The following is a 24,131-nucleotide window of genomic DNA, read 5'->3' on the forward strand; positions in this document are numbered from 1 at the left end:
TAAGTAATCTCTATGCCCAATGTGGAGCGTGAACTTCTCTTCCACCAACTGAGCCAGCCAGGTGCCCCCAGAGCCCCTTTCTTTCTTTTTTTTTAATTTTTAAATTATTCAATTTATTTTTGGGAGACAGAAAGAGACAGAGCATGAACAGGGGAGGGGCAGAGAGAGAGGGAGACACAGAATCTGAAGCAGGTTCCGGGCTCCGAGCTGTCAGCACAGAGCCCGACATGGGGCCCGAACCCACAAACCGCAAGATCATGACCTGAGCTGAAGTCACACGCTCAACCGACTGGGCCACTCCCAGTGGCGCCCCTCCAGAGCCCCTTTCTAATCTGTCACCCACACCTGTTTCTCCCTGGCCTGTTGGCCCCAGTCAGGGCTGCCCTGTTCTCCCTCCTCCCTCTCTGTCTCTCTCTTCTCCGTGTCCCGTCCATCTGCAAATCTGTGGGCTCCACCTTCAGAATACCAGGACTCTGCCCAGGTCATCCTCTCCACCCCTCCTTGGTCTCCCTGCTCAAACACTGAGAGTGACTGACAAAGTTAACCCAAGCTTTTCAACCCAAGCAACAAGGCCTCCCAGGGTTTGCCTCACTGCACTCTTTAACCTCCTGTCCTCCCTTCCCCCCACAGGCCTCCTTGCTGCCAACTCACCAGGCAAAGTGCGGCCTCAGGGCCTTTGCACACGCTGTACCTTTTGATAGACCTTTCTATAGACATTCCCACAGCTTCCTCCTTCTATTTGGGCTTTTGCCAGAGTCTCTCTCGCTCCTTGCCTTCCCTGACCTCCTCCCCATTTGACACTGAAAGTCTCCCACGTTGCTTAGCGTGGTCTACCTTTTCTTCCATAGCATTGTCACCTTGTAACATTATCGTCTGTTGTGCTCACCGTTTCTGTCCTGTGTCTCCCTGGAATGTCTGTCTCTGTGAACGTATCGCTCAATGAGAAGCTCCTGATGCGCCTCCAATGGGGCGAGCGCTGAGCTGGGGGCAGGGGTGGATGCGCAGTGGGGGTTGCGGGGAGACACAGGTGGGAGCACCTCATGAACCCAGGAGCTATGCCAGGCTCCTCCCAAGCACAGCCGTCCCTTTAGACTCTCACCTAATCCTCTAAAACGGGGACACTTTATTTCCATTGCACAGAAGGGAACACCAAGGCTCATGGGCATTAAGTTGGACGCGGCCCGCAGCACCTGGATGCATATTTACAAAGGGCCTACAAAGTTGCCCGGCCCTCTCTGGGAAGCGAGGAGACCGCTGCCTCCGTCCGGCCTCAGTTTCCCCTCCCGTAGCTCGCCTCCGCCTCCCACGATTCTAAATCTAACTCAGACCAGCGTCGAGCGGAAACCACAACTCCCGAGAGGCCCTGCGGCCAAGGCCACGCGAGAACTGCCGAGGCGAGAGTGGGCGGTTCCGTTCGCACGCCTCTCGCGCAGCCAACCGCCGCTCTCTGAAGGCCCGGGCTGCCCTAGGCGCTGCCGCTCCCGAAGGTGTGTGGATTCAGGCGTTCGCTGTCGACAGCCCTCCACGAGACGGACTGGGGGCTTGACAATGGCTCGGCGCAGGCGCAGTTGGCGAGGGTACTGCCGGGCTGGGGCGCGTTGACGCGGAGCGGCGGCGGCCATGGACGACGAGGAGGAGACGTACCGGCTGTGGAAGATCCGCAAGACCATCATGCAGGTGAGCCTGCTCGGCTAACGCGGCGAGGTCGGACCAGGACGAGGTCCCTGCGGCGCGCAGCGGGGCCGGGGCGCGTGGAGGACGGAGGGGCCGACGGCCTGTGGCCGAGCCGGGAGACCGGCGGTCCCGGGGCGGGGCGGGGGGTGGGGGTGGGGAGGAGGGGGTCTCCCTCGAGCTGGAGAGAGACGGCGGACCCCTGTTCTCCCATTTGGGCCTGTTCCTGGAAGGCTTGGGCTCTAGCCCGGGTGCCTGACAGAATCCCAGAATCGGGGCTGGGTGGGAGCCCTGCTGGTCAGTGAGGGCGTCTGACTGATGTTTCTGTTCGGCGGCTACTTCACGGCCTCGGCCGCCACCTTTGAGCTCCTCGCGTTGTTCGGGACAACTAACAGCAACAGTCTGGCTGAGCGTTCGCTGCAAGGCGTGCGGTTTAGCCGCCCGGTGGGAGGGGACCCGTGCGATCCCAGGCCTGGGAGAAATCCCGCCGGAACTAAGCCCAGGCGGCCGCATTCAGCCTCTTCTTACCGCTTTGCAAAGCTGCTCTAAGGCAGGGACCAGAGCAGCCGTGCCCAGGGGCTGTGCTGGGGGCCCTGCAGGCTCTGGAGGGACAATCAGGCCAGGGGGCTCATGGAGAAAAGGGGTGGGCGCAGGGCCGGGTAGCAGCTCTGACCTTCCCTCTCTCCGTCTGGATCCTCTTCACCCACTGGAGGAGCCCTGGCCAGTCCAGCAGTGCCCCTCCCACCCAGACCCCAGGGCCACAGCTCTGCGCCACCGCTTCCCGGTCATGGCCTGTCCCCGAGGCTTAGGATAAGGTGACAGTTGCGTGTGTGGCAGCTGGTTGTCTGGAGCAGCGCAGGGGCTCTCTTGGGGTGTGCCCTGGTCTGTGTCCCCACCTGCCCATTTCCGTCTGACGTCTACACGCACCTGTCGCATCAGGCCCCCAAACCCCGTGTCCTTCTCTGCAGTGGCCTCATCTGGCCCGAGCTCTTCCCGCCAGCTCTCTCTGCCCTGAGGTCACTGGGCTAGCGCTCTCTCGCTCTCTCTCTCTCTGCAGCTCTGCCATGACCGTGGCTACCTGGTGACCCAGGATGAGCTGGACCAGACACTGGAAGAGTTCAAGGCCCAGTTTGGGGACAAGCCGAGTGAAGGGCGGCCACGGCGCACAGACCTCACGGTGCTGGTGGCCCACAACGACGACCCCACTGACCAGATGTTCGTCTTCTTTCCAGGTGAGGGCCTTGCTGGTCCTTGGCTGTGTGTGTCCTGGGGGTCACGGTCCTAGTAGAGCCATCTGAGGGCCTGCTCGGGGTCACATGGTCGCAGCTGCATGCTGTGTGACCAGTGTCTACACTGACCCTTTTTAATCTTCCCAGCCTGGAAAGAGAGCCCCCCCACCCCCCACCCTTTCTCTGCAGACGATGACATTGATCTCTGACTTCTCTGAGCACTTATTCCAGCTTCCTTCTCCTCGATCCCCTTCCCCAGTTTTTCTTCCTCGGCTGTGTTCTCCACCAGGATCGTCACAGGCCTCCCAGGGGGGCCCCCAGACCCCTCATGACCTGAGACTCACCTGTGTCCTCTCTGGCCCCCCCCCCGCCCCCCATCAGCCCAGCCTCCAGTCTCCAAGCCTCCCGTTCCCTGCAGCCCCTTCCTGTGCTGCTGGAGGGTTCTGGCCCCGTCCTGGGCCCTGTCCATGCCCCTCACCGAGCTCGGGTGCCACCTCTTCCAGGTCGAGCGTAGAGCCCACCAAGGGGTGTCCCGGGCCCCCTGTGTCCCTCTGTCTTAGCACCTGCTCCACTGAGGCAGTCCGACTCTGAGGCCCATAAGGGTCGGGAGGCTGTGCTGTGGGGTGAGCACTTGGGGGCCCAGCCCACTGCCTGGAATCAAGGGGGGTGGCACACGTTTACAGAATGGACCCAGCTGGTGCTTTTACAGGAAGCGTCCCCGTGTGTGAGGCGTGTTTATTGGAGGCATTGGTGCTTAGCCGCCTGCGTCCCTGTGGCGCTGTCTCAGCCTCCCGAGAGTGGGGGCGTCCGTGTTCTCCCGTGGGCCATAGCTCAGGACTGGGGTTCCTGCCGTGTTAGTCCACACAGCACCCCCGACCTGGCGGCTTGAGCGTCTGCGACCACTCCGCTCCCAGCGCTGGAGGCACAAAGTCTGACGCCAGGTATCAGCAGGGCTGGCGGTCTGTCGCCTTCTCCCTGTGTCCTCACATGGCCGCTTGCTCTTTGCGTGTCTGTCTTCGTGTCCTAGAAGGACAGCAGTTGGTTGGATTCGGGTCTGCCCCGATGACCTCGCGTAAATTTAGCGTTGTTTCCAAATGCAGTCACGTTCGAGGTATTGGGGGTTGGGACTCTAACGTAAGGGCTTGGGGGGGGACACGACTCAGCCCATGATACTGCCCGTCGGTGGAGCGAGGGTCTCAGGAGGGTGCCGTGACGGAGCAGCGGGCAGGGGCCTGGCCGGGAGCCCCGCGTGGGTCCTGGCACCAGGGGCTGCCCGTCTGCTGGGCTCCCGGAGTCCAGAGGTCCCCATCGTGCCAGGCTCTGGGCCTGTGCGCCGTGGTGACCTGGCACCCCACCGGCAGTGCAGGGACGGGAGGTAGTCTCCGTGGTGGGACCTCGGGCTCCCGTAGACTAGACGAAGCGCTTGATGTGGGCGTTCCCAAACCCTGGAACCACTGAGGCCCCGGACCACATGCGTCCCAGATCCTACTTCCAGGAAGGGGTCCAGTAAGTCTGGGCTGCCAGGCACCTTTCAGCTCCCCAGGTGACGTGGAGGCGGCCAGCCCCCTGGTCTGGGAGCCAGCAGCCACGTTCCTGTCGTGTGTGTGGGGAAGCTGAGGCCTCAGAGAGAAGGGGCCGTTCCGGAGTGGCACAGGGGCCCCTCGGCACCGCAGAGCTAGCGCCCGGGTGCCCGAGAGGGCAAGGGAGCCGGGCCCGCACGGCGAGAGGGGCCCCGGCAGTGCAGACCGCCGTGCGTTCTGTCCGCAGAGGAGCCCAAGGTCGGCATCAAGACGATCAAGGTGTACTGCCAGCGGATGCAGGAAGAGAACATCACCCGCGCCCTCATCGTGGTGCAGCAGGGCATGACCCCCTCCGCCAAGCAGGTGGGTGGGGGCCCCGCCCAGGTGCTGAGCCCCGCTGCCTCTCATTCGGCCCTGAGCACCTCGCTTCCCTTCCTGCCACAGCTCCTCACGGGGCCCTTCGCCCATCCCAAGGGGACCCCCGGGGACTGGGATCTGAGAAGGAGTGGTTGTCCCTCGCTGAGGGGCAGGGCCAGAGTGGCAGGGCGGTCGGCGCCCCGTCTGTGACGGGACGGGACGGAGGACCAGTAAGCACTTTCGTCCTGTGCTTGGGGGCTGCAGGACACTCCCAGCCCCATCGGCTCGAGGACGAGCCCCGGGAGCATTTTGTCAGATGGAAACACGCGAGCATCACCTGGTTGTCACCGTGACACCGGGCCGAGGCCCCTGTTGGGTGGGCGGGCTCTCCCTGCGGAGGAGCCCGGCTGCCTGGTGGTGGGTTTTGCTGAATTGCAACGCTTGGCGGTTTATTGGGGTGTGAAAGCAAACCCTCTCTGGCTTCCCGCCCCCGCCAGCCTCCAGGGAGCCAACGGTGGGGTGGTCCTGGCTCTTGGCTGTGCCTGAGGGCAGTCTCTTTTCCAGTCGCTGGTTGACATGGCCCCCAAGTACGTCCTGGAGCAGTTTTTGCAACAGGAGCTGCTCATCAACATCACAGAGCATGAGGTGGGGACCTCAGGTGGGGGCTGCGGGGAATGGGCCCTCCTCCCCAGCGGGGGCTAGCGAGGGATGAAGGGAGGCTGGGAAGGCAGTGCCGGGCCCCACGGTCCCTCACCCGCTGGGGGATGGCAGAGATGTGGGCGTTTGCCTGAGAGTAGGAAGACAGTGGGGACGCGTCCCCGGGGCTGGATGCTCCCGCTTTGCGGAGAGCCGGTCTGGTCCCTGAGTGTGGTCCCGGACGGGCCGCGGCAACATCACCCGGGAACATAACCAGGAATGCAGATCCCCAGGTCTGCTTGGCCTGCACAGTCAGGAAGCCCCGGGGGGTGGGGGCGGGACCCCAGGGCTGGTCTGCAGGAGGCGCAGTCTGGGGACCCCCGTCCACACGTGGAGGCGGGAGCAGGATGGGGCTGCGCCAGGACCTCTGTAAACCCTGGCCCCTCTGGTTAACGTGGCGCGACAAGGCAGCTGGCCAGGGCCCGCCCCGCACCCCTTCTCTGTGTGGGGGCTCAGCGGGGCCTGTCCTCAGCTCCTCCTCTTGGCAGCTGGTCCCGGAGCACGTCGTCATGACCAAGGAGGAGGTGACCGAGCTCCTGGCCCGGTAGTATCCTTTCGGCCCCCTCCCCTGGGCCCCCGTACCCCAGTCACCCCCACCCCCGTCAGCTGAGCCTGGCTTTTTCCCTGACTGAGCTGCTCAGTAAACTCCGAGAGAACCAGCTGCCCAGGATCCAGGCCGGAGACCCGGTGGCCCGCTACTTTGGGATAAAGCGAGGGCAGGTGAGGACTCGCCCCCCCCCCCTCACCTGGGGCTCCCCCAAGGGCAGGTGAGGAGTCCCGCCCCCCCCATCACCCAGGGCCCCCCCCCACCCCAGATCCGGGGTGGGCTGTGACTTCAGCCTGTGGGGAGGCCCCAGCCCCTGTTCTGCTTTGGCACCTGCGCAGGTGGTGAAGATCATCCGGCCCAGCGAGACCGCGGGCAGGTACATCACCTACCGGCTGGTGCAGTAGCCGCCCTGCTCGCAGGTGAGATGGCGCCTCTCGGGGGTGCTGAGCAGGAGGGCCTGTCCGTCTCCGGCCCGGGAGGGAGCGCATCGTTCCCGCCCACCGGGTTGTGGCCGGAGAGCCCCTTCTCCCCGCTGCCCACGGTCCTTCGTGTGTCATCCACTTGTCGCCGGGCTTGGAGGCAGCTGGCTCAGGCTCGCAGGACCGACTAACACGCCTTCGTCCTTCCTCTCGTCCAGTGGCCCGGAGTCCCTCACCCAGGCTGAGGGCGGCAGCCGGCCCGCCCTGTGGGAACAGTCACCCCAGGAACCTCCTCACTGCTGCTTCTCCACACCCCTGGGCTGAAGGTCTGTGTGTGGCCTCACCTGGACCCCACGTGAGGGCGCCTCCGGAGGGAACGGGACGGCGCAGGGAGGCCCTCCGGCGCCCGGTGACAAACTGCAGTCCTGGGTCCAAGTCTCTGGCCCCCAGCGCCTTGCTGTCGCCGTGTCCTATAGGGTGGCCCCGGGGACATCTGTGAGCCGCGTCTGTGGCGGCAGAGAGCGAGTCGCTACTTGCTGCCGGGTGTTTTTAAGAATTAGAAGTATTGGAGTCAATAAAGCGGCCTGTCTGGAAGGCAGAACGACCAGTTTGCGACGAGTGGCCTTGCTCGAGGCTGTAGGCCCTAGGCCCCCTTGTAGGACTCAGCCCCCTTGTTCTGTGGTGCCTGCTGCCCCGGAGGGTGGCCGTCCTCTCCCGTCCCTGTACCGAGCCTGCGGGGGGGTGGACGGCGGGCATCGGGCCCTGTCCATGTGCGCGAGGCAGGCAGTGCTGCCGTGTTGCTTCGACTTGGTTTCCTGCTGCTTTTCTCGCGCAGAAGTTTGCACTGAGATCACCCAGCTTCCTCCCGTTACCGTCTGATTTCAGGAAGTCTTCCCCCAGTTTGCTTTTCTTTCTGTTTTAGTAACTGCTTTATCGGGATATAACTTCTGTGCCACACAAGCCGCCCATTCGCGGCACACCGTTCAGTGGGTTTTAGTGTTGTCACTGTTAGAACTCGTCACCCCAGAGGAAACCCCGTCCCCATCACCACTCATTCCTCCCCACCACCACCCCGGCTCCCACGAGCCCCCTTCCCGTCCGTGGATGAGCCTGTTCTGGACGTTTCACGCACATGGACTCACACCTTGCGTGGCCTCTCGTGTCTGGTTCCCTCCCTGAGCATCGTGTGTTTGGGGACCGACCGCAGGGCGGCGGGGGTGGGCGCCTCCTTTTCGCGGTCAAGGGATGTGCGCGTGCGCTGTGGACGTGTGTATCCATTTGCTTGCCATTGGACAGCGAGTTCTTCCACGTTTTGGCAGTTACGAATAATGTTGCTGTGGGCATTCACCACAAGTTTCGCATGGACGTGTGTTTTCATTTTTCTCGGGCGTGTATCTGGGAGTAGAATTGCCGGGTCGCCTGGAGGCTGGTTGCCCATTGGAGGAACCGCCCGGCGGTCAGCACCGCAGCCGCCCCACGTCTCGTCCGCACACCCCTGCCCTCTGCGGCTCTCCTGGCGGGGCGGGCTGCGTCCTCGCCGTCGCCCGGGCTGCTTTTCCCTGACGCCTGGCCACGCTGAGCAGCGTTTGTGTGCTTACTGGCCACTTCAGCGTCATCTTTGGAGGGAGGTCTGTTCAGAGCCTTCGTCCGTGGCGGGATCGGGCTGGCTGGCTGTCTGTCCGACCAGGCTGCAGGTGCTGTTGGTTCCCGTGTGCAGGTGTGTTCTATACGCTTAACACGCACAAGTCCCTGGTCAGTTACACAGTTTGCGAGAGCTTTTTCCGTTTTTTGTTTTTGCAAACGTCTGTTCCTAACGTTGGTATGTTTACACGTGGCCTTGACTTCTGGGATTTGCTCCTGGGCTTGGTATGACTTAGGGATGTATCTTTTCTCCCTGGGACAGATAGTGCTCTTGATACTGTGAATGCCTAGCGGGTCCTTACTGCCCGAATTGCCACACTCCTCTGGAATCCCAGGTGGACATGGGTCTGTTTCAAGCTCCTCTTGTCTGTGGATCAATCCTGGTTTTCCAAGTGACAGCTTTGTAGCATGTCTAACGGTGGTACACGTCTCCCCTGCCCCTGCAAACGTACATACATTGTTTGCCAAAGGAAGCCAGACACAGAAGGTCACGTCCATGTGACTCCACTCACGGGGGGTCTCTAGAGGAGTTCCATCCACAGAGACAGTAGATGGTGGGAGTGGGGGGTGTGGTGGGGGGCGGGGAGTCAGTGCTTCATGGGAACAGAGTCTCAGTTTCGGGAGATGGAAAGTTCTAGAGACGGATGGAGGGGGTGGCTGCATGACTGTCAGTGTGCTTGCCGCCCGTGAGCTGTGCACTTAGATGTGGTATGTATTCCGTATATTTTAACCACAGTAAAAAAAACAGAAAACGACTTGGTTATTGTGTCCTTCCCCCCACAGTGGGGTTTTGTGTTTTGTTTAGGTTTACTGATACTTAGTTTGTGTGTTTTGTTTTGGGGGGGGGGCATAGCTAGTTACTGAGGGGTAGCTGACAGGGTGTCACTGGTTGCACCTGAAATTAACGTGACTCTTGGCTGTTCTTGAACATGGACTTCGTACAAGAACAGGGTGCCTGGGGGGCTCCGTTGGTTAAGTGTCCGACTCTTGATTTCGGCTCAGGTCACAGTCTCACGGTCCCGGGAGAATCGGGCTCTGCGCCATGGGATTCTGTTTCTCTCTGTTTGCCCCTCCTCTTCTCATGCCGCGCTTTCTTAAAATAAATGAACTTAAAACGAGTATGTAAAAAATCCTTTTGCTTTTGGTTGAGTTTGCTTGGTCTCTGAACCCAGGTGCAAACCTCTGGCTCATCTGCACACGAAGGACTTTGAACAACTTTGAAGCTCCGTGCGAAGTTGGCAGAGTTTCGGGCGTAGAGGCCACGGACGTTCCTGTCATTCTGGTGCAGGCGGTTTTTTGTTGCCTCAACCTCCATGCCCTCCTTCCAGCAGCACCTGGCCTTCCTTTGAGAATTCGTCCCTTTTGGGGACCAGATCCTGCCTATGCCATTGAGTATAACCTCCCTAAGATTGGTTCAGGTTGGGCTGTTGCTCAGACACCTGCCTCAGGCCTCATGGAAGAGGTGCCCCCTCCTTGGATACGGGTGGATTGAGGAGGGGGGCCCCAGGCCCCTGTGACATTCTGTGAGCTGGGTCAAGCCTGGCCTGAAGCTGGCCCTGAACCAGTAAATTACCAGGCACCTCATGAACGGCATCCAGAGGCCTTCGTTTACAGGCCTGGCCAGACTTCAGGGGGAGGCTTTTCATGACCCTTGCTGTTTGAATAATGCCCGTAAGTGGAAAGCTGCCGTCTGGCTGAACACGGAATACAGTTAAATGGTCTTATCTGAGTTTTTTGTTTTTTTGTTGTTTTTTTTTCACTTATTTTGAGAGAGAGCCCACGAGCTGGGAAGGGCAGAGAGGGGGAGAGAGAATCCCAAGCAGACCCTGTCAGCGTGGAGCTTGACGTGGTGCTCGATCCCATGAACCAGGAGATCGTGACCTGAGCAGAAATCAAGAGTCTAAAGTTTATTTTGAGAGAGCAGGCAGGGAAGGGGCAGAGAGAGAGAGAGAGCGAGAGAATCCCAAGCAGGCTCCACACTGTCAGCACAGAGCCCAACTCAGGGCTCAGTCTCACAAACTGAGATCATGACCTGAGCCCAAATCAAGAGTCAGACGCTTACCCAACTGAGCCAGCCAGGCGCCCCTCTTCTGACCCTCTTAAAGCATGTTTCGGGTGGGCGTGCTCTTTCCGTGAAGAGCCAGACCATAGGTATTCTCGGCCCCAGGCCAGACGGCCCCTGGGTGCTTACTCGGCTCTACGGGGACATGGGCAGCGCGTGATGAGGTTTGGCTGCGTGCAGTTCCGCGTTGGGCTGTTGGCCGGCTCGGTGATCTCCTCTTCCAGATCTTTCTTAGCTGTTGCCGGGGAGGGCCAGGCAGGCTGTTGCAGAGCATTCTGACCGGCACCGCTGCTCCTTTCTAAGCCTGGGGTGCGCAGCAGGTTCCGAGGGGTTGCTCTGTGTCAGGAGGGGAAGGCCCCTCCTGCCACTTGTGTGTCTTGATGGGTGCGAATTCCGTCTGCTTTTCCGCTGCATGTGAAGAGTTGGATCTTCCCCGTGCCCAACCGTCCCCGGCCCTCCGGCATGAACCCAGCTTGGGGGGTGGTCTCAGAGCTGGGTGGGGGGTCAGTAACAGGAATTGGGGGCAGGGGTCCTCTTCTGCTCCAGGCTGAGGGTTCACAGTGCCGTCTCCGAAGGTGGCCACAGAATTTAAACCTGTTCCTCAGGCACACTGGCCCCGTTTCCAGGGCTCGTGGCTGCCACACTGGACGGTGAACGGACAGCATTTCTTTCATCTGGAAGGTTCTACCGAACGGTGCTGGGCTAGAAGTTTCTATGAAGTGGTTGTTTGAGGTTGTGTCTGCACTGCTGGTCTCAAAGGCCACTGGAGCTCACACAGCTATAGTGGAACTTCTGTGTCCTCTGTGTCCCTACCCCCAGCCTGCCACCACCAGAGAAGATAGGCTCAGATTTTAAACTTTATTTTAAGCAGAGTAAATGTGCATGTGAAAGACGTACATCGTGACCAAGATGGAGCTCACCACGCGCCTAAACCCCACGTGTCCCGACTCGGTTTTCCAGGAAAGCAAGGGTGTGGTGCTGCCACTGGCCGCTGCTGTCTGGCTTTCGGAGTGGCCTTCGGTGGTGGCCCAGCGGTGAGAGGTCAAGGCAGAGCTTGTAGGCCCACGGGGCAGCTGGCCCCGGGGGCAGGGCCATGCGGCAGGGACGTCCGAGGCTTCTCTGAGCACACAGTCAGTCCCCAGACGACTGGACAGCAGGATCTCCCAGCGTGGCTGCGTCGGGTCACCAGGGCACACAGGCAGACGGAGCGGGCTTCGGCCTCACCCAGTGGCCTGGAAGCTTCTGGAAGAGGCAGCCGGCAATGCCCTCACCGGTACGGGCTTGAAGGAAGAGGCCAGGCCTCCCGTGGCCTCCCAGTAACTGGACACCCACAGGGATGGGAGCCAGGAACACACGGCGTGCCCTGCGCCCCAGCTACACAGACTCAGGCTGCCTCTCGTGGCCAGTGCCCACTGCGATCTGCCCATCATGGAGCCACGTGACGGGCAGTCCGACCTCGGCCACATTGTTGCACTGATTGGTGTTGAACTCGGAAGGCTGCTCTGCCAGGCCCTCCCCAGCTCCGGCCCCCAGCTGCTCCTCGCTGCCGCTGCCACTGCCCTGGGCCTCCTCCACGCTGGCCTCGCTGCCCTGCTTCTCCAGGAAGCTGAGGCGGTACGCGCCCCTGCCCGCCGGGGACGGCAACTCCGAGGCCTCCTCCCCCTCGGAGTCGGAGTCGTTGGAGGCCACTTGGGATTCTGCGAAGCCAAGGAAGGTGGGGTGGGGGCAGAGAGGCCAGTTGCGCCGTGACCAGGAGGGACCTGGGGTCCACCGCCTGACCTGCTGTCCTCTCGCCCGGCCCGCTCCCCGCCCTGGGACCACCCACCCGCAGGCCGAGGTGCGGGCTCAAGGCCCAGGGCACCCACGTCGGTATCTACAGAACACCTCAAAAAGGCGTCTCTTTGCTGGCATTTGCAACAAATTAACAGTTGATATAGGAGATGTCCCTGCCCATGGGGCATGTGGCCTCCAAAGCCCCTGACGTGGCCCCCTAACACCACATGGTCTGCCAGCGGGCATCCAGGCTGCCCCGCTCACCTGGACCCCCATCTGCAGGCTCCTCCCGCAGCGGGAGGGCAGCCCCTGCACCCGCCTCCGGGCATGGCGCCTGCACCCCATCCTCAGCCCGCCGGTCATCCGCGTCCTCCTGTGGGTGGCAGAATGTGGTCAGCCGGGGTCTGGGATTCTGGCCCCTCCCAGGCTCTGTTCTCCGTCTGGTTAACTAAACACCCGGCGCGCGGATGGCCTGATGCCACTCTGCCCGGTGTCGCTAAGCAGGTGCGACTCGCCCACCTGGGGCAGAAGGCCGCGGCCGGCAAGGCCGAGGTCCCGTGTGGACACCAGTGTGCCCTGCCGCCCCGAACACACACCCCCTGGAAGAGGGCCTTCCACGGGGATGGGAGCACGAGGCTCGAGAACAGAGCAGACGGGGCTGGCGGACAGGAGAATGGTGGCCCGAGATTAAAACCCAGCAGCCAGCTGAGCTGGCAGGTTGGACTCAGCTGGGCAGCACGTGAGCGTGAGGATGTGCTGTAGGTGGCACGGAGACGGGAGACCCACGGGGCCGGGCCGAACGCGAGGTCCGAGGTGGGCTGGGGGGGGGGGGGGGCACGGCCACAGGGCCTTTGCACCAACAGTGGCTCTCCCTCAAGGGTCGAGCCCTTCCTCCATCAGTTCTTTGCTTAAAAGATGCCTCCAAGGCCACTTCTGACCACCCGGCCCAAAGCAAGCGTGTCAGTCATTCTGTCTCCGGCCCGGCCCCCTGCTCAGAGCGGGCAGCCCTGCCGTCCGCCAACACCCTCCCCTGGCCCCCAGGCACCTCGGGCTCCTCCTCGAAGACCAGGTCGTAGTGGGCGATGAGGGTCTCCACGATGCGGGCCTGGTGGGGGTAGTCCACCAGGGAGGACAGGGACACGGTGGCCTCGGTGGGCCTTGGCCGCAGCAGCGTGGGTCCAAACACGATGCCCAGGTTCCCCGGGGTCATCTTGTTGTCCTGCTCCACCTCCACGATCCTGGGGGCCACGCGGGCACGGGAGCAGGTGTGAATGGCTCCCCCAGGCCCCCCACAACCCGGACCCCTGCCAGGCCGGCCCTCACCTGCGCAGGTGTCGCAGCAGGTACCGCAGTGTGGCCCTGTTCTCGGGCGGCAGGCCCTGCAGGCGCTCCCGCAGCCGGCCTGCCATGGCCACGGCCGCAGCCTCGCTCTCGGCGGCGTCGGGCCGGCCCCGTGACGCCGCCTTGGCCTCGGCCTCCGCCTTCAGACTGTCCTTGGCCAGCCCCACGAGCTCGTGGTAGAGGCGGAAGGAGATGAGCGGTTCGGGCAGCTGTGGGTGACGGGTCGGACGGGGTCAGAGGCCCCCCAGCCCAGCAGCCCTCCCCCGCCCACCCCCGGTCCCGGCTCAGCGGGCACCCGGCCCCACCTGGCGCAGGTAGAGTTTGAGGACGTTGCTGACGTCGTGGGGCGAGGCCTGGGACAGTTCCACCAGCTCCTTGCCGTTCTCGAAGTCCTGGCACAGCTTCTCCACGCGCGTTTTCACCCCGTTGACCCGGTAGATGCCCTGTGGGGGCCGCGGTCAGCACGGCCCCCGCCCGCCACGCCGCCACCCCCCCCCCCCAGGACGAACCCCCCGCTGCTGCCCCGGGGCTGGTCACCTTGGTGTGCAGCGCCCGCCGCTCGATCTCACAGATGCACTTCTTGACGATGAAGGGCACGCCGTCGGGCGTGCCACGGGCCGCCTGGCCGAAGTCCTGGCCGAAGAGCTGCAGGCGGCCTTGGAGCTTCTTGTGGCCGCACTGGATGGCCAGCGTCTCCAGGCACTTCTTGTGGCAGGCCAGGCAGCACTGCGGCGGGCGGCGTGTCAGCGGCCCCCTCCCAGCGCCCTCCCGACCCTCACTCCCTCGTGGCGTCTCCGGAAGCGCCACCGCTCCCGGCTCGCTCTGTCTCCTCGGCTGGGGGACACGCCCGTGCCTGCCACCCCAGCTCCTTCCAGACGCCTCGCTTTTCCTGCCGACAGCCCGGCGGTGCTGCCTCCGGGCCTTGGGCGCTCCCCCGGGGCCCTCCGGTCTCCAGATGCTCCCCTCTGCTCCCAGCCGAGCGGACCCTCCCGTGCACGTGGACCCAGCCTTTCCCCGAGCTCGACCCACCTCCTCGCACTCGGCGCCCTGGAAGTAGACGTAGCTGTTGCACTCCCTGCACTTGGCCGGCGTGCGCAGCTTCCGCAGCCGGTGCGTTCGCGCCGCCTTGGACAGCCCCACGTGGCGGAAGGGCCCGCTGGGCACGGCCACCGGCAGCTCGGGGGCCATGCCGTTGAGGTCGGCTGCGGGGCGGGGCGGGGCGAGCAGTCAGCCTCGCGGCCCGCAGGCCAGCACCGGGCCCACCGGCCTCCCCCTGACACCGGGCCCGGGGGGCCCCTCACCCTGCTCGAAGGCTGATGCCCCTGCGCTGCCGTCCTGGTCCGCCAGCTCCTCGCCGGATGACATCCGCTGCAGCTTCTTAAAGTCCCCTGCACGGGAGACCGGCGTCAGGCACCCCGAGCCACGAGGGACCCTCCCCAGAGGGCTCACGGCCGCCACGGCGTCCCATCACCCCCCGGCTGCCCCAGACGCCCGGCAGGCGGGGGCCTCTTCACCTGAGCCAGGGCCGGGGTCCAGGCTGCCGTCGGAGTCTGCGGTGCTGCTGGGCCACGACTTGTGCACCTGGTGGCCACACCCACCTGCAGAAGGAGGCGTGTCTCCAGTGGGGGGAGGGGGGCGGCGGGGAAGCCACACCCACCCCGCACTGCCCCGGGCGCTCACCCCTGCGGTCCTTGGCCAGCGCCCCCTCGGTGGGCCCGCTTTCCTCCTCGGGACCGCCAGCGGCCTCTGTCCCCACGGCGTCGCTGACGTTGAGGCTGCCCTTCCGGGTGCGCATGACCGGAGACCTGGTGGACGGAGCCAGAGGGAGGGGACGGGACGGGACGGGGGGTCACAGAGGCGCTGCCGGCGGGAAGCCCGGCCCCCGCGGGGCCCGTGCCGCTGGCCGTACCAGGTGTTGGTGGAGACGTAGGGCTCGAAGTCGTAGCGCACGTCGGGCTCGTCGCCCCGCTGCAGCTGGCACACGTGGGAGGCGTACTGCTGGCCGGGGTCGTACAGCTTGCTGCTCTCGCACAGCATCTGGAAGTGCACGGGCAGCGGGGCCGTCTGCATGTGCATCATCTGGTAGTAGGAGATGGTGGCCTGCGGGCGGGCGGGTGGGCGGGTGGGCAGGCAGGCGGGCGGGCGGGCCGCACCGACCGGGCCCAGGGCCCCCCTGCCCCCCCCCCCCCCCCCCCCGTGGCCAGAGCGCGGGGCCGCACCGACTTGATGGTCTGGTCGCTCTGCCGGATGACCTCCTGGATCTGCCGCAGCACCGTCACCTTGGCGTCCTCCAGCTCCTGCTTCTGCGTCTTGGCATCGGCCACACACGTGCGGTAAGTGGCCATGGCCTCCTCCGCCTGCACGGGGGCAGAGGGGTGGCCCGGAGATGCCTCAGCCGGGCCTCGGCCCCCGGGGCGTCGCCAGGCCGGCTGCAGGAGCCGAGGCGGCAGAACGGGCCGGGACGCGTTCCCACGGGGACACGCAGCCCGGGCCGGTGCCGCGGGGTTCTGCCGCCGGGGCCCCCTCCTTGTCCGCGCTCACCTTGTTCTTGGCCTCCTCCTCCAGACGCCTCCGCTTGTCCAGGGTCTTGGAGGCCGCGGCCCCGGGCCCCGTGCCCGCCTGCTCCTCCTCGGCCTTGGCCGCCAGGAAGCGGGCCTTGCTGTGGTCCTCACAGCGCTGCCCGTAGCCCTGCTTGGCCTTGCGAAGGTTGGACTCGGCCTCTTGCTGCGGGCAGGAGGGTGAGGGCACCAGTCCAGAGCGGGGCTCCAGCTGGGCTCCGCCTCCCGGCCCCTGTCCCCAACCACCGCCATCAGCCACCCACACGTCTTGTGCCCACGGCCCTGCGGGGCAGACAGAGGCCCTACCCAAGAGTGGACAGGAGAACAGGAGGGGACGCCTGCCTACGGACCCTGGGAGGAACGGGCGTCCGGTGTGCCCACATCACAGCCCCCACAGCTGAGACCTCCACCCGCCCCCGCCAGAGTGGTGGCCACCCTCCCGTCTCTCACTTCCCCTCTTACGCAGGAGAGGTGTAAGCCACCCCGGCAGGAAGCCGGGCGCCCTGAGGGTTGGTCAGAAACATGGCGAGTCTTCTGGGGGCCACGCCCCAGCCTGCGCTGTCAGAGGCTTAAACGTACAGAAACTAGCTTGTGCAAATACCAGGGGAAACGTGGAGAGGGTCTGAAAACCATTTCGCTGTGGGAAGGCCCTGAACATGGGACACGGACCCAGAAACCACACAAGAAAAGGCTACCGCTGACACCCTCAGGCTTCTGGCTGGCAAAAGAGGCCAATGGTAGAGTCAAAAGCCAAAGACGATCAACCAGGGGTGGGGGGACGGGGGGGGCCGTAACTCACATCAGCAAGGGCTGAGATCTCTAGTACGTCAAGAGCTCTGACAAATCAGTAAGAAAGAAAGAAGGCATCATCCAGCCCAAGATGAACAAAGGGCAGGAAACAAGTGTTTCGAGGAGGGAAGCAGAGGGAGCTCAGGAGAGGCTCACACGTTCACACCCTCCCTCAGCCATCCTGCTTTGGGCACCCGTCGGAGATAAATGTCCGGTCGCAGGTCCGAGAGACGGACGCAAGGTGTCACAGCGCTGGTGCCTGAAACACCAACAGCCCAGCAGTGACGGGAAGGTAGCAGTAGGATTTAGTGAACTAAGTCCGGTGGCCTCCACAGCTGAGCACCTGGAGCGGAAGATGCCCCCCTCCCCGCCCCCCGCCCCCAGATTGAGGTGCCCAAGCCTCCGGCCACGGGGACGGGGTGTAAAGGGCCAGGAGCAGAAGAGTCAACCTGACACGCTGGCGGGCATACGGAAGGGGAGGGGCGCTCGCTGGAAGGGGGGGCGGGGAGGTTTTCGCTGAAGGCCCCGTTAACGTAGCTGGGAAACACACGGATGCTTCCCGCTTTGGAAAAGTCTAAAACCAAACTGGGGAAAAGAGACACAAAGGAAGCTGGTGCTCACGCCAGACCCGCTGCGCCTGCGCGGGGGGGCGCACGGGCTCCCCACTCCTCCCTGCACCGCTGCGGGTGGCAGCCCGGGATCTGTCCCACGCAGGGCCCGCGCCCCCCTCGGGCGCCACTGCCAGCCTCCTGCGGGCACAGGAGGCCACAGCGCTGGGCCCCTCGCACCACCCCGTCCCCGCCGGCCTACCAGCTTCCTCTGGGCACGGTGCCATGACTCCTTAATCTCCTTCCTGCGCTTCTCATGCTCAAGCCGCCTCAGGCTCAGGGGCTGGTGGGGGGCACAGACCGTGAGCGAGGGGGGGGCCCTGGCACACCCCAGGCCTGCCCGCCCGCCCGGCCGCCCGCCCGGCCCACCTGGATGAAGGTCTGGTTCTGCAGCGTGCCCACCGCCTGCACCATGTTGTGGCCGAACTCCAGCTCCTGCTCTAGCGCCAGGGAGTAGATGGACAGGAGGGGCATGTGCGGCTGCGGGGTGGGGGCGGCGGTCACGGAGGAGGGCCCGGGCGGCCCCCCTTCCCTGTGGCCCCTCTGGGGGGTGTGGAGACTCACAGCCAGGCCCCAGGGACCCCACCTCCTGCATGACGCTCTGTCTGCAGTTATGCACGATTTTCTGCAGGCCTTTGGCGAAGTCCATCTCTGCGGGCGGGGGGCGGCGTGAGTGCGGGGGCTGCGGGGGCGGCGCCTTCCCCCGGCCCCGCACCCCGGGGCCGCTCTTACCCAGCATCGTCCGCTTCTCCAGGTAGCCGATGAGGTCCTTCATGTACTTGGCCATGTTCTTGGCATACAGCAGCGCTGCATCCACACCGCCTTCGCAGCGCTGCAGCAACATGTCCACCTCCTCGGGGGGCAGGCAGCCTGTGGGGCGCCCTCTTAGCCCGGCCCGACGCCCCCCTCCCTCCCTCCCCGCCCGCCGGGCCAGCGCGCGCCCGTCCGTCGTGTCTCACCGTCACCGTCCTCGGTGCTGGGGGTGGAGCCCTCGCTCCCCTGCGAGTACAGGCTCTCCATGGTCTGTGTGGGCGGGGGACGCGGGTGAGTCGCCCCCCCACCCCACCCCCCCACCCCCGGCAGAGAGGGACGGCCCCCAGAGGACACGGGAGTGACTCACCCCACCCTGCTCACCTGGCTGGGGTCCCCAGGGGGCACCGACAGGAGGGTGCTGCTGTCCACTTCCCCCATGAGGAACTCGGACACGCTGCAGGGCAGGGCAGGGCAGGGCAGGGCAGGGCAGGGCAGGGTGAGTGCCGAGACACATGCGGCCCCGGGCTCCCCAGCCTCGCCCCAGCAGCCCCACGGCACTCACGTGCTACTGAAGGAGACTGCGATGGTCTCCAGGGCCTTCTCAAACTCCCGCTTGTCAGACTCATTGTTGCACTCGTAATGGAAGGCTGGCGGGCAGAGACAAGGACGAGGCGGCTGACCCACTTCTGGAGGTGACCGCCCCTGCCTGCGGCCACCTGAAGGGAGCTCCCAGACCAGGGGAGCAGAAGGGCGGCTGTGCCTGTCAAACTGCCACGCGCCCTTCACAACCCGCTTCGAACGCCCCCTCCCCCGGGCAGCCCTCCCCGGGGCCTCTGGAGCCCTCGCCACCCTGCCCCGGCTGGCTGACCTCTGATCTTGGCAATGAGGGTGCCCGCGGCAGTGAGCGTCTCCACGGTGTTGAGCAGCGGGAACCTGGAGATGATCTGTCGCATCACACGAAGGGCCTCCCCCAGGCACTCGTGGGCCAGGGGCCGGCGGGCCTCCAGCAGGTCTGTGGGGCACGGTGGGTGTGAGCAGGGAGGAAGCGCCTGGCCCCAGGAGAGCCAGGGGCCTGCCCCCTCCTCAGGGCTCCTGTCCCAGGATGGGGAGACTGAGGCAGAGGTGGGGAGGGCAGAGCTCACTGTGGGGCCTCAGGTGAGGCACAGCCCCTCTGGGCTGCGGGCCAGGGCCACAAAGGCCAGACCACGGCTCAGGCAGTCCCTTCTCAGAACTTTCTCTTCATGTCCTTCAAGAGACCAAACTCCTGCTCGTCCTTCAAGCTGCAGGCCTGGTGCCCCCTCCTCCGTGCAGCCCACCAGGCCCCTTTCCTGCCACAAGCTCACAGGGCTGCTCAAGTTTCTGTCCAGCTCTGGACCTGCCCTGCCTCCTGCCACGATCTGCTCTCCCCTGCCAACCACCCCGTGAGGCAGGTGCGGTCATCATCCCCATTCTGTAGATGAGGAAGCTGAGGCACAGAGAGGGGCAGGGCGTTCTCAAGGATGATGGAGCTTTTCTGTGTTCACTAGCTCTGCAGGTATGAGAACTCCAGACAGGAGGACCCCAGGTGGCCTCATCTCTAGGGCAATGGGGAGCCATAGAAGGTGCTGGAGCAAAGCAGGGCAAGATCAGATCTGTGTTTTGGAACGTGCCTTTAAGTGCCCTCCATGAACGGTTTGGTTTGGTTTTGTTTTTTTAAGATTTTAGTTTTAAGTTACCTCTGTACCCAACCTGGAGCTTGAACTCACAACCCCAAGATCAAGAGGCACACACTCTGGGCACCTGGGTGGCTCAGTCGGTTAAGCATCCAGTTTTGGCTCAGGTCATGATCTCGTGGTTCATGGGTTCAAGCCCTAGGTGGGGCTCCCTGCTGTCAGCACAGAGCCTGTTTGGGGTCCTCTGTCCCCCTTTCTCTCTGCCCCTCCCTTGCTCGTGCGCACACACTCTCAAAAATAAAAATAATTTTTAAATGTTTTTTTTTTTTTTTTTAAATCACTAAAAAAAAAAAAGTCACGGGGCGCTTGGGTGGCTCGGTTGCTGGAGTGTCCGACTTCAGCTCAGGATATGATCTCGTGGTTCGTGGGTTCAAGCCCCACATCAGGCTCTGTCTGCCTGGAGCCTACATTGGATTCTGTGTCTCCCTCTCTCTCTAACCCTGCCCTGCTCACTCTGTCTCTGTCTCTTAAAAATAAACATAAAAAAACAAAAATACAAAAAAGCCACACGTCTACCGACGGAGCCAGCCAGGCGCTCCCCCACAGTCTTCGTTACCGTGCGTGCAGACGACACTGTGTGCAAAACACACGCCATTAAAACCACAGGAGTCAGTGGAAGGAGAAGGGCCGACTGCAGACACGAGACACGGAGGCAGCCTCACCTCCTGTGGCCCCCGCGCCCCAACTCCGAGCCTGGCAGACGGCGTTCAAGACACCAGGTAGAGCCTCGTGGGCACTGAGGACCCCACTGAAAGCCACCTCCGGGGAGACCCCAGCACCTCACGCCCAAGCACACGCTCGCTGCCTAAGACGACTTGGGCGGGGGGGGGGGGGGGGGGGGGAGGGGGAGCTTCAGGAAGCCAGGGAAGCCAGCCATGGGGGGCGGGGGTCACAGGCACACCCCTTCCCGAGAAGGTCCTTCCCCACACCTGCACCTGCCCCGGCCCCGCAAAGCCCAGGTGCCCCGGACGTGCTGCCAGCCGGACCAGGGGACCCTGCACTGTCCCCTCACTTGGGGCTCCACCCAGAGTGGGTCTTACTGTCCTCACAACCATCACAGTATGCCGAGGACATCTGACCCCCGCCGGCTACCCCGCAGGCCCCGTCGTGGCCCCATTTCACAGAAGAGACGCCTGAGCTCAGAGGAGGAGGCCCAGCAGGGGAAGGGCCCAGACTCAACCCACATCCTCTCTCGCAGGTGCCCAAAGCGGGTAGAAGGGCGCCCTGCCCTGGGCCCAACCTCCCTCAGGACGCAGCCTGGCTCGGCCCCGCCCAGGCCCGGCCTCCAAGGAAGCACAGGGATCGGATCAAGAGGAACCAGGAACTGAGATTACAGAGTTTCCCCAGGAAACAGCTCCGGCCCCCGCCTGGACCAGATAACCCTGGGGGGCTCCCACCTCCCGACCAGCAGGGCCAGGCCTCCGCTGCCGGGAAGGTCGGATCCCAGCTCCCGCCCCTCCTTGGCTGGAAGAGCCCCGGGGGGGGGGGGGGGTGTCAGGGCCCGACGAGCGGCCTCTGTTTCCTCATCTGTAAAGCAGGCGCCTGGGGGAGCGGGTCAGAGCACTTGGCACGGTCCCGGCACTGCGGTTTCTGGGAGGAGCGGGCAGGGCCACGGGCTGCGCACGAGGTGCCAGGGACAAACAGGAAGCGGATGAAAATAACTCGGCAGGAAGCTGGGCCGTCAGCGCCGCACGCAGGAGAAAACGGAACCGCCATCCCGCAGGCCACTGGCTCCCCCTCGTCCCCCCGAATCTGTCCCCGGCCAGACCTCAGCCCACCTCCAGTCCACGCGGGTTCCAACCTGCAGGGCGGACCTTGTCCAGCCCCGGCTCTGACATTTCCTGTGGTCCCCCATTGCCCGCAGGATCACGTCTGGGGTCCTTCACCACACGCTTCACACGCCCCGAAACCTGTTCCCCTAAGCACATCTCCATCTTGGGTCTGAGCTTGCACACGTGACGTTCCCTCTGCCCCGGTGCCATTCTCTCCTGGTGGCCACCCAACTCCTACACACCCCTCGGAGCCCTAGCTGTGGTGGCATCGCCTTCTGAGCCTCACTGACCCCCCACCCAGGCCCCCGGGGCCCCTGCCGCTTCTCACCGTCATGCAGAACGCACTCCTTGAGCTTCTCCAAGCCTTCGGCAAAGCGGCCCACGTCGGCCAGCAGGTGGGAGATGTCCTCCACGGTGTCGGGGCACGGCCCCTCGGGGGGCAGCTCGGCAGGGCTGGTGGTGGTCAGAGGGCTGCGGTGGCCCCTGCCTAGCGTCCAGGTGCTGGATCCGGACAGCGGGAAGCCAGCAGCGCTGGCATGGCGGCTCAGGCTGGTGGGCCGCTTGAGTGTACCCGTGGCCTTGGCATTTGAGGCTGCGCCTGGTGGCTCCAGGCTGGGTCCGAGGGACACATCAGCCCCGTCTTTCCTGGGCAGCTCCTGGGAGGGCGGGGGAGGAGGGTGACGCAGGTGTTCCGGCCCAGGCACCGCCTCAGTTTCCCCGGAAGTACGGCGGGGCTCCGGAGGGTCTTCGGCCTGACCCCTCGGGGATCAGAGGCCAGAGGTCAGAGGGCTGAGATTTGGTGCCCTGCCCCGCCCACACCTGTTACCCAACATCCTCTTCCCCAGCTCTTTCACAAACAACCGTCTTTGCCCAAACCACAGCCAGGGGTGGGGCCTGTGAGGGCGTGGGGGAGGGGCACCCCACTTCCTGGTGGGGCAGGGAGGGCCGGGAGGGGGTCCTCAGCCCCTGCAGCCCCCTCTGGCTGCTGCACACACACCTCCTCCCTGGTGGAGGCACCTCTGTCGATTCCTGTAGACCCCCAAGCCCCAGGGACACGCCCAGGCCTTGTAGAGTGTCCCCAAACTTCGTGGCTCTCCAGACCCGAGGGAGGCACCCCCCGGCCCTACACCCCACGGATCCTGTTTTGCGCTCTGCACCTCTAACCCTTGGGCGCGGTGGTTGTGCTATGGCTCTCAAACCCCGACGGCACCACTGCCCCCAGGTTCCCTGACCACCGCCCTGCGGAGCCCCGGGCCCAATGCCGCCCTGACCCGGGCACCCTCCCACCTACTCCCCGGGCCCCACGGCCGGCCCTGGTCCAAGCAGAGGGATGTGGGGGTCAACCCAACGCGCTCCTACCGTGAGCTGAACGCCAGGGTCCCGGCCTTTCCTGCGTGGCCCATGCAGTCCAGCCCGGTGGGGGCTGTAGCTGGCGTGAGTCCCCCGCCTGCCCAGCATGGAGCCGCTGGGCCCCCAGCACAAGGCACGCGCCCCTGGGCCCCTGCCGCCTGGGTGTTACTCCAAGGCCCCCGCCCGCTCTGCGCTCCCCACAGAGGCTCACTCACCCCCAAGGGCTGTGGGCTGGGGCTTCCCGCCCGGTTCTTTTTGGAGATGGAAGGGGTTTTCATAAGCTCCCGCTTCTTCCTGGAGAACATGGTGGGACCTGGGCCCAGTGGCCCAAGACAGGCGGGCCGGGGTCACGCAGGCTGGGGGGTCTCAACGCTGCAGCTCTCCCTCCTGGCTGCCTCGGGGCCACATTGCCGCCGGCCACCCCCTCCCCAGCTGTCAGGCCCACGTGACAGGCCCAGCCCTCATTGGCGGGCCCTCCCCCCCGACAGGAAAAGGCCTCCGGAGGCGGTGAGTGACAGAGACGCAGACCTGCCCCCCACCCTCCCTGGCCTCACTCAGCCTGGCCCTCCTCACAGTGGGCTTGAAGGTGGGGTCCCGGGTCCCACCCCCAGCTTCCGCTTTCGGGAGCTCTGCGCATGTGCTGGCCAGGGTGCCTGCGCCCTGCACTGATGCCCCGGTGCATGGCGAGGGCACACGCAGACGCCCAGGCGCGGCCAGGAGTACGCACACACGCGTGCACAAGGACACGTGCTCGGACGTCATGAAGCCCGCACGTGGAACGGACAGGCCAGGGCTTCCCTCTCAGACCCTGAGCTTGGACACACGCTATCCAGGCCCCCCGTCCTCCCTCCTCTGGCCACCGGGCAGCACAGGGCACAGCAGGCCACCGTCCCCAGCCCTGTTCCCACAGTCCAGGGACACACACAGACCATCACACTTGCCAAGCAGCAGCGCTGACGAGGCGTCTTTGGAAACAAGCCTGAGGCTACCCAGCCACGAGACCAGCCACGTGTAGGGACCCCCGCTCCCCTCCTCCAACCACCTCTTCTCTTGAAGACCCCTCACCAGTCAGAGGCTTCTCCCCTCCTCCATTCTTCTCACTTCTGGAGTCCCACCCCATCCCCAAACCCCAACAACCCCTTTTCCCTCCCCAACACTGACCCCACTGACCTCTGGTGGGAGGGGCAGGTCTACAGGGCACAGGGCACAGGGCCCGCAGACCACAGCCTCTGGTGCCAAACCCGCCTCTCCAGGCCCGGGTCCATCCACAAACCCAGCTGGGAAGCCCCTTGAGGATCCTAGCACCCATTGCTCTGGGGCCTAGTTTCAGGGG

At 64.4% G+C, this 24,131-nt stretch overlaps 2 protein-coding genes across 3 annotated transcripts; one reads left to right on the forward strand and one right to left on the reverse strand.

The window, feature by feature from the left end:
• Positions 1 to 1,531: 1,531 nt before the first annotated feature.
• Positions 1,532 to 7,018, forward strand: POLR2E (RNA polymerase II, I and III subunit E). The gene is made up of 8 exons (XM_058728596.1): positions 1,532 to 1,677; positions 2,729 to 2,903; positions 4,668 to 4,783; positions 5,342 to 5,422; positions 5,962 to 6,020; positions 6,115 to 6,193; positions 6,359 to 6,439; positions 6,658 to 7,018. Exons 1-7 carry the CDS (start codon positions 1,621 to 1,623, stop codon positions 6,422 to 6,424), a joined length of 633 nt encoding a protein of 210 aa, XP_058584579.1. The 5' UTR covers positions 1,532 to 1,620; the 3' UTR covers positions 6,425 to 6,439; positions 6,658 to 7,018.
• Positions 7,019 to 10,986: 3,968 nt separating this feature from the next.
• Positions 10,987 to 23,351, reverse strand: ARHGAP45 (Rho GTPase activating protein 45). Of its 2 annotated transcripts, none has more exons than XM_058728595.1 (23): positions 23,014 to 23,351; positions 21,777 to 22,104; positions 18,833 to 18,976; positions 18,527 to 18,611; positions 18,346 to 18,418; positions 18,171 to 18,234; positions 17,944 to 18,081; positions 17,798 to 17,862; positions 17,581 to 17,691; positions 17,414 to 17,494; positions 15,798 to 15,980; positions 15,476 to 15,613; positions 15,166 to 15,356; positions 14,937 to 15,061; positions 14,771 to 14,854; positions 14,558 to 14,644; positions 14,286 to 14,458; positions 13,794 to 13,982; positions 13,562 to 13,699; positions 13,239 to 13,465; positions 12,961 to 13,153; positions 12,180 to 12,288; positions 10,987 to 11,839 (listed from the first exon to the last, which is right to left on the reverse strand). In XM_058728595.1, exons 1-23 carry the CDS (start codon positions 23,101 to 23,103, stop codon positions 11,517 to 11,519), a joined length of 3,339 nt encoding a protein of 1,112 aa, XP_058584578.1. In that variant the 5' UTR covers positions 23,104 to 23,351; the 3' UTR covers positions 10,987 to 11,516. The 2 variants fall into 2 exon arrangements, with proteins under 2 accessions (XP_058584578.1, XP_058584577.1); XM_058728594.1 differs by lacking the exon at positions 23,014 to 23,351 and adding an exon at positions 22,808 to 22,947.
• Positions 23,352 to 24,131: the final 780 nt, after the last annotated feature.

Source organism: Neofelis nebulosa, chromosome 4 (genome assembly GCF_028018385.1).
Source record: "Neofelis nebulosa isolate mNeoNeb1 chromosome 4, mNeoNeb1.pri, whole genome shotgun sequence".
NCBI lineage: Eukaryota > Metazoa > Chordata > Mammalia > Carnivora > Felidae > Neofelis > Neofelis nebulosa.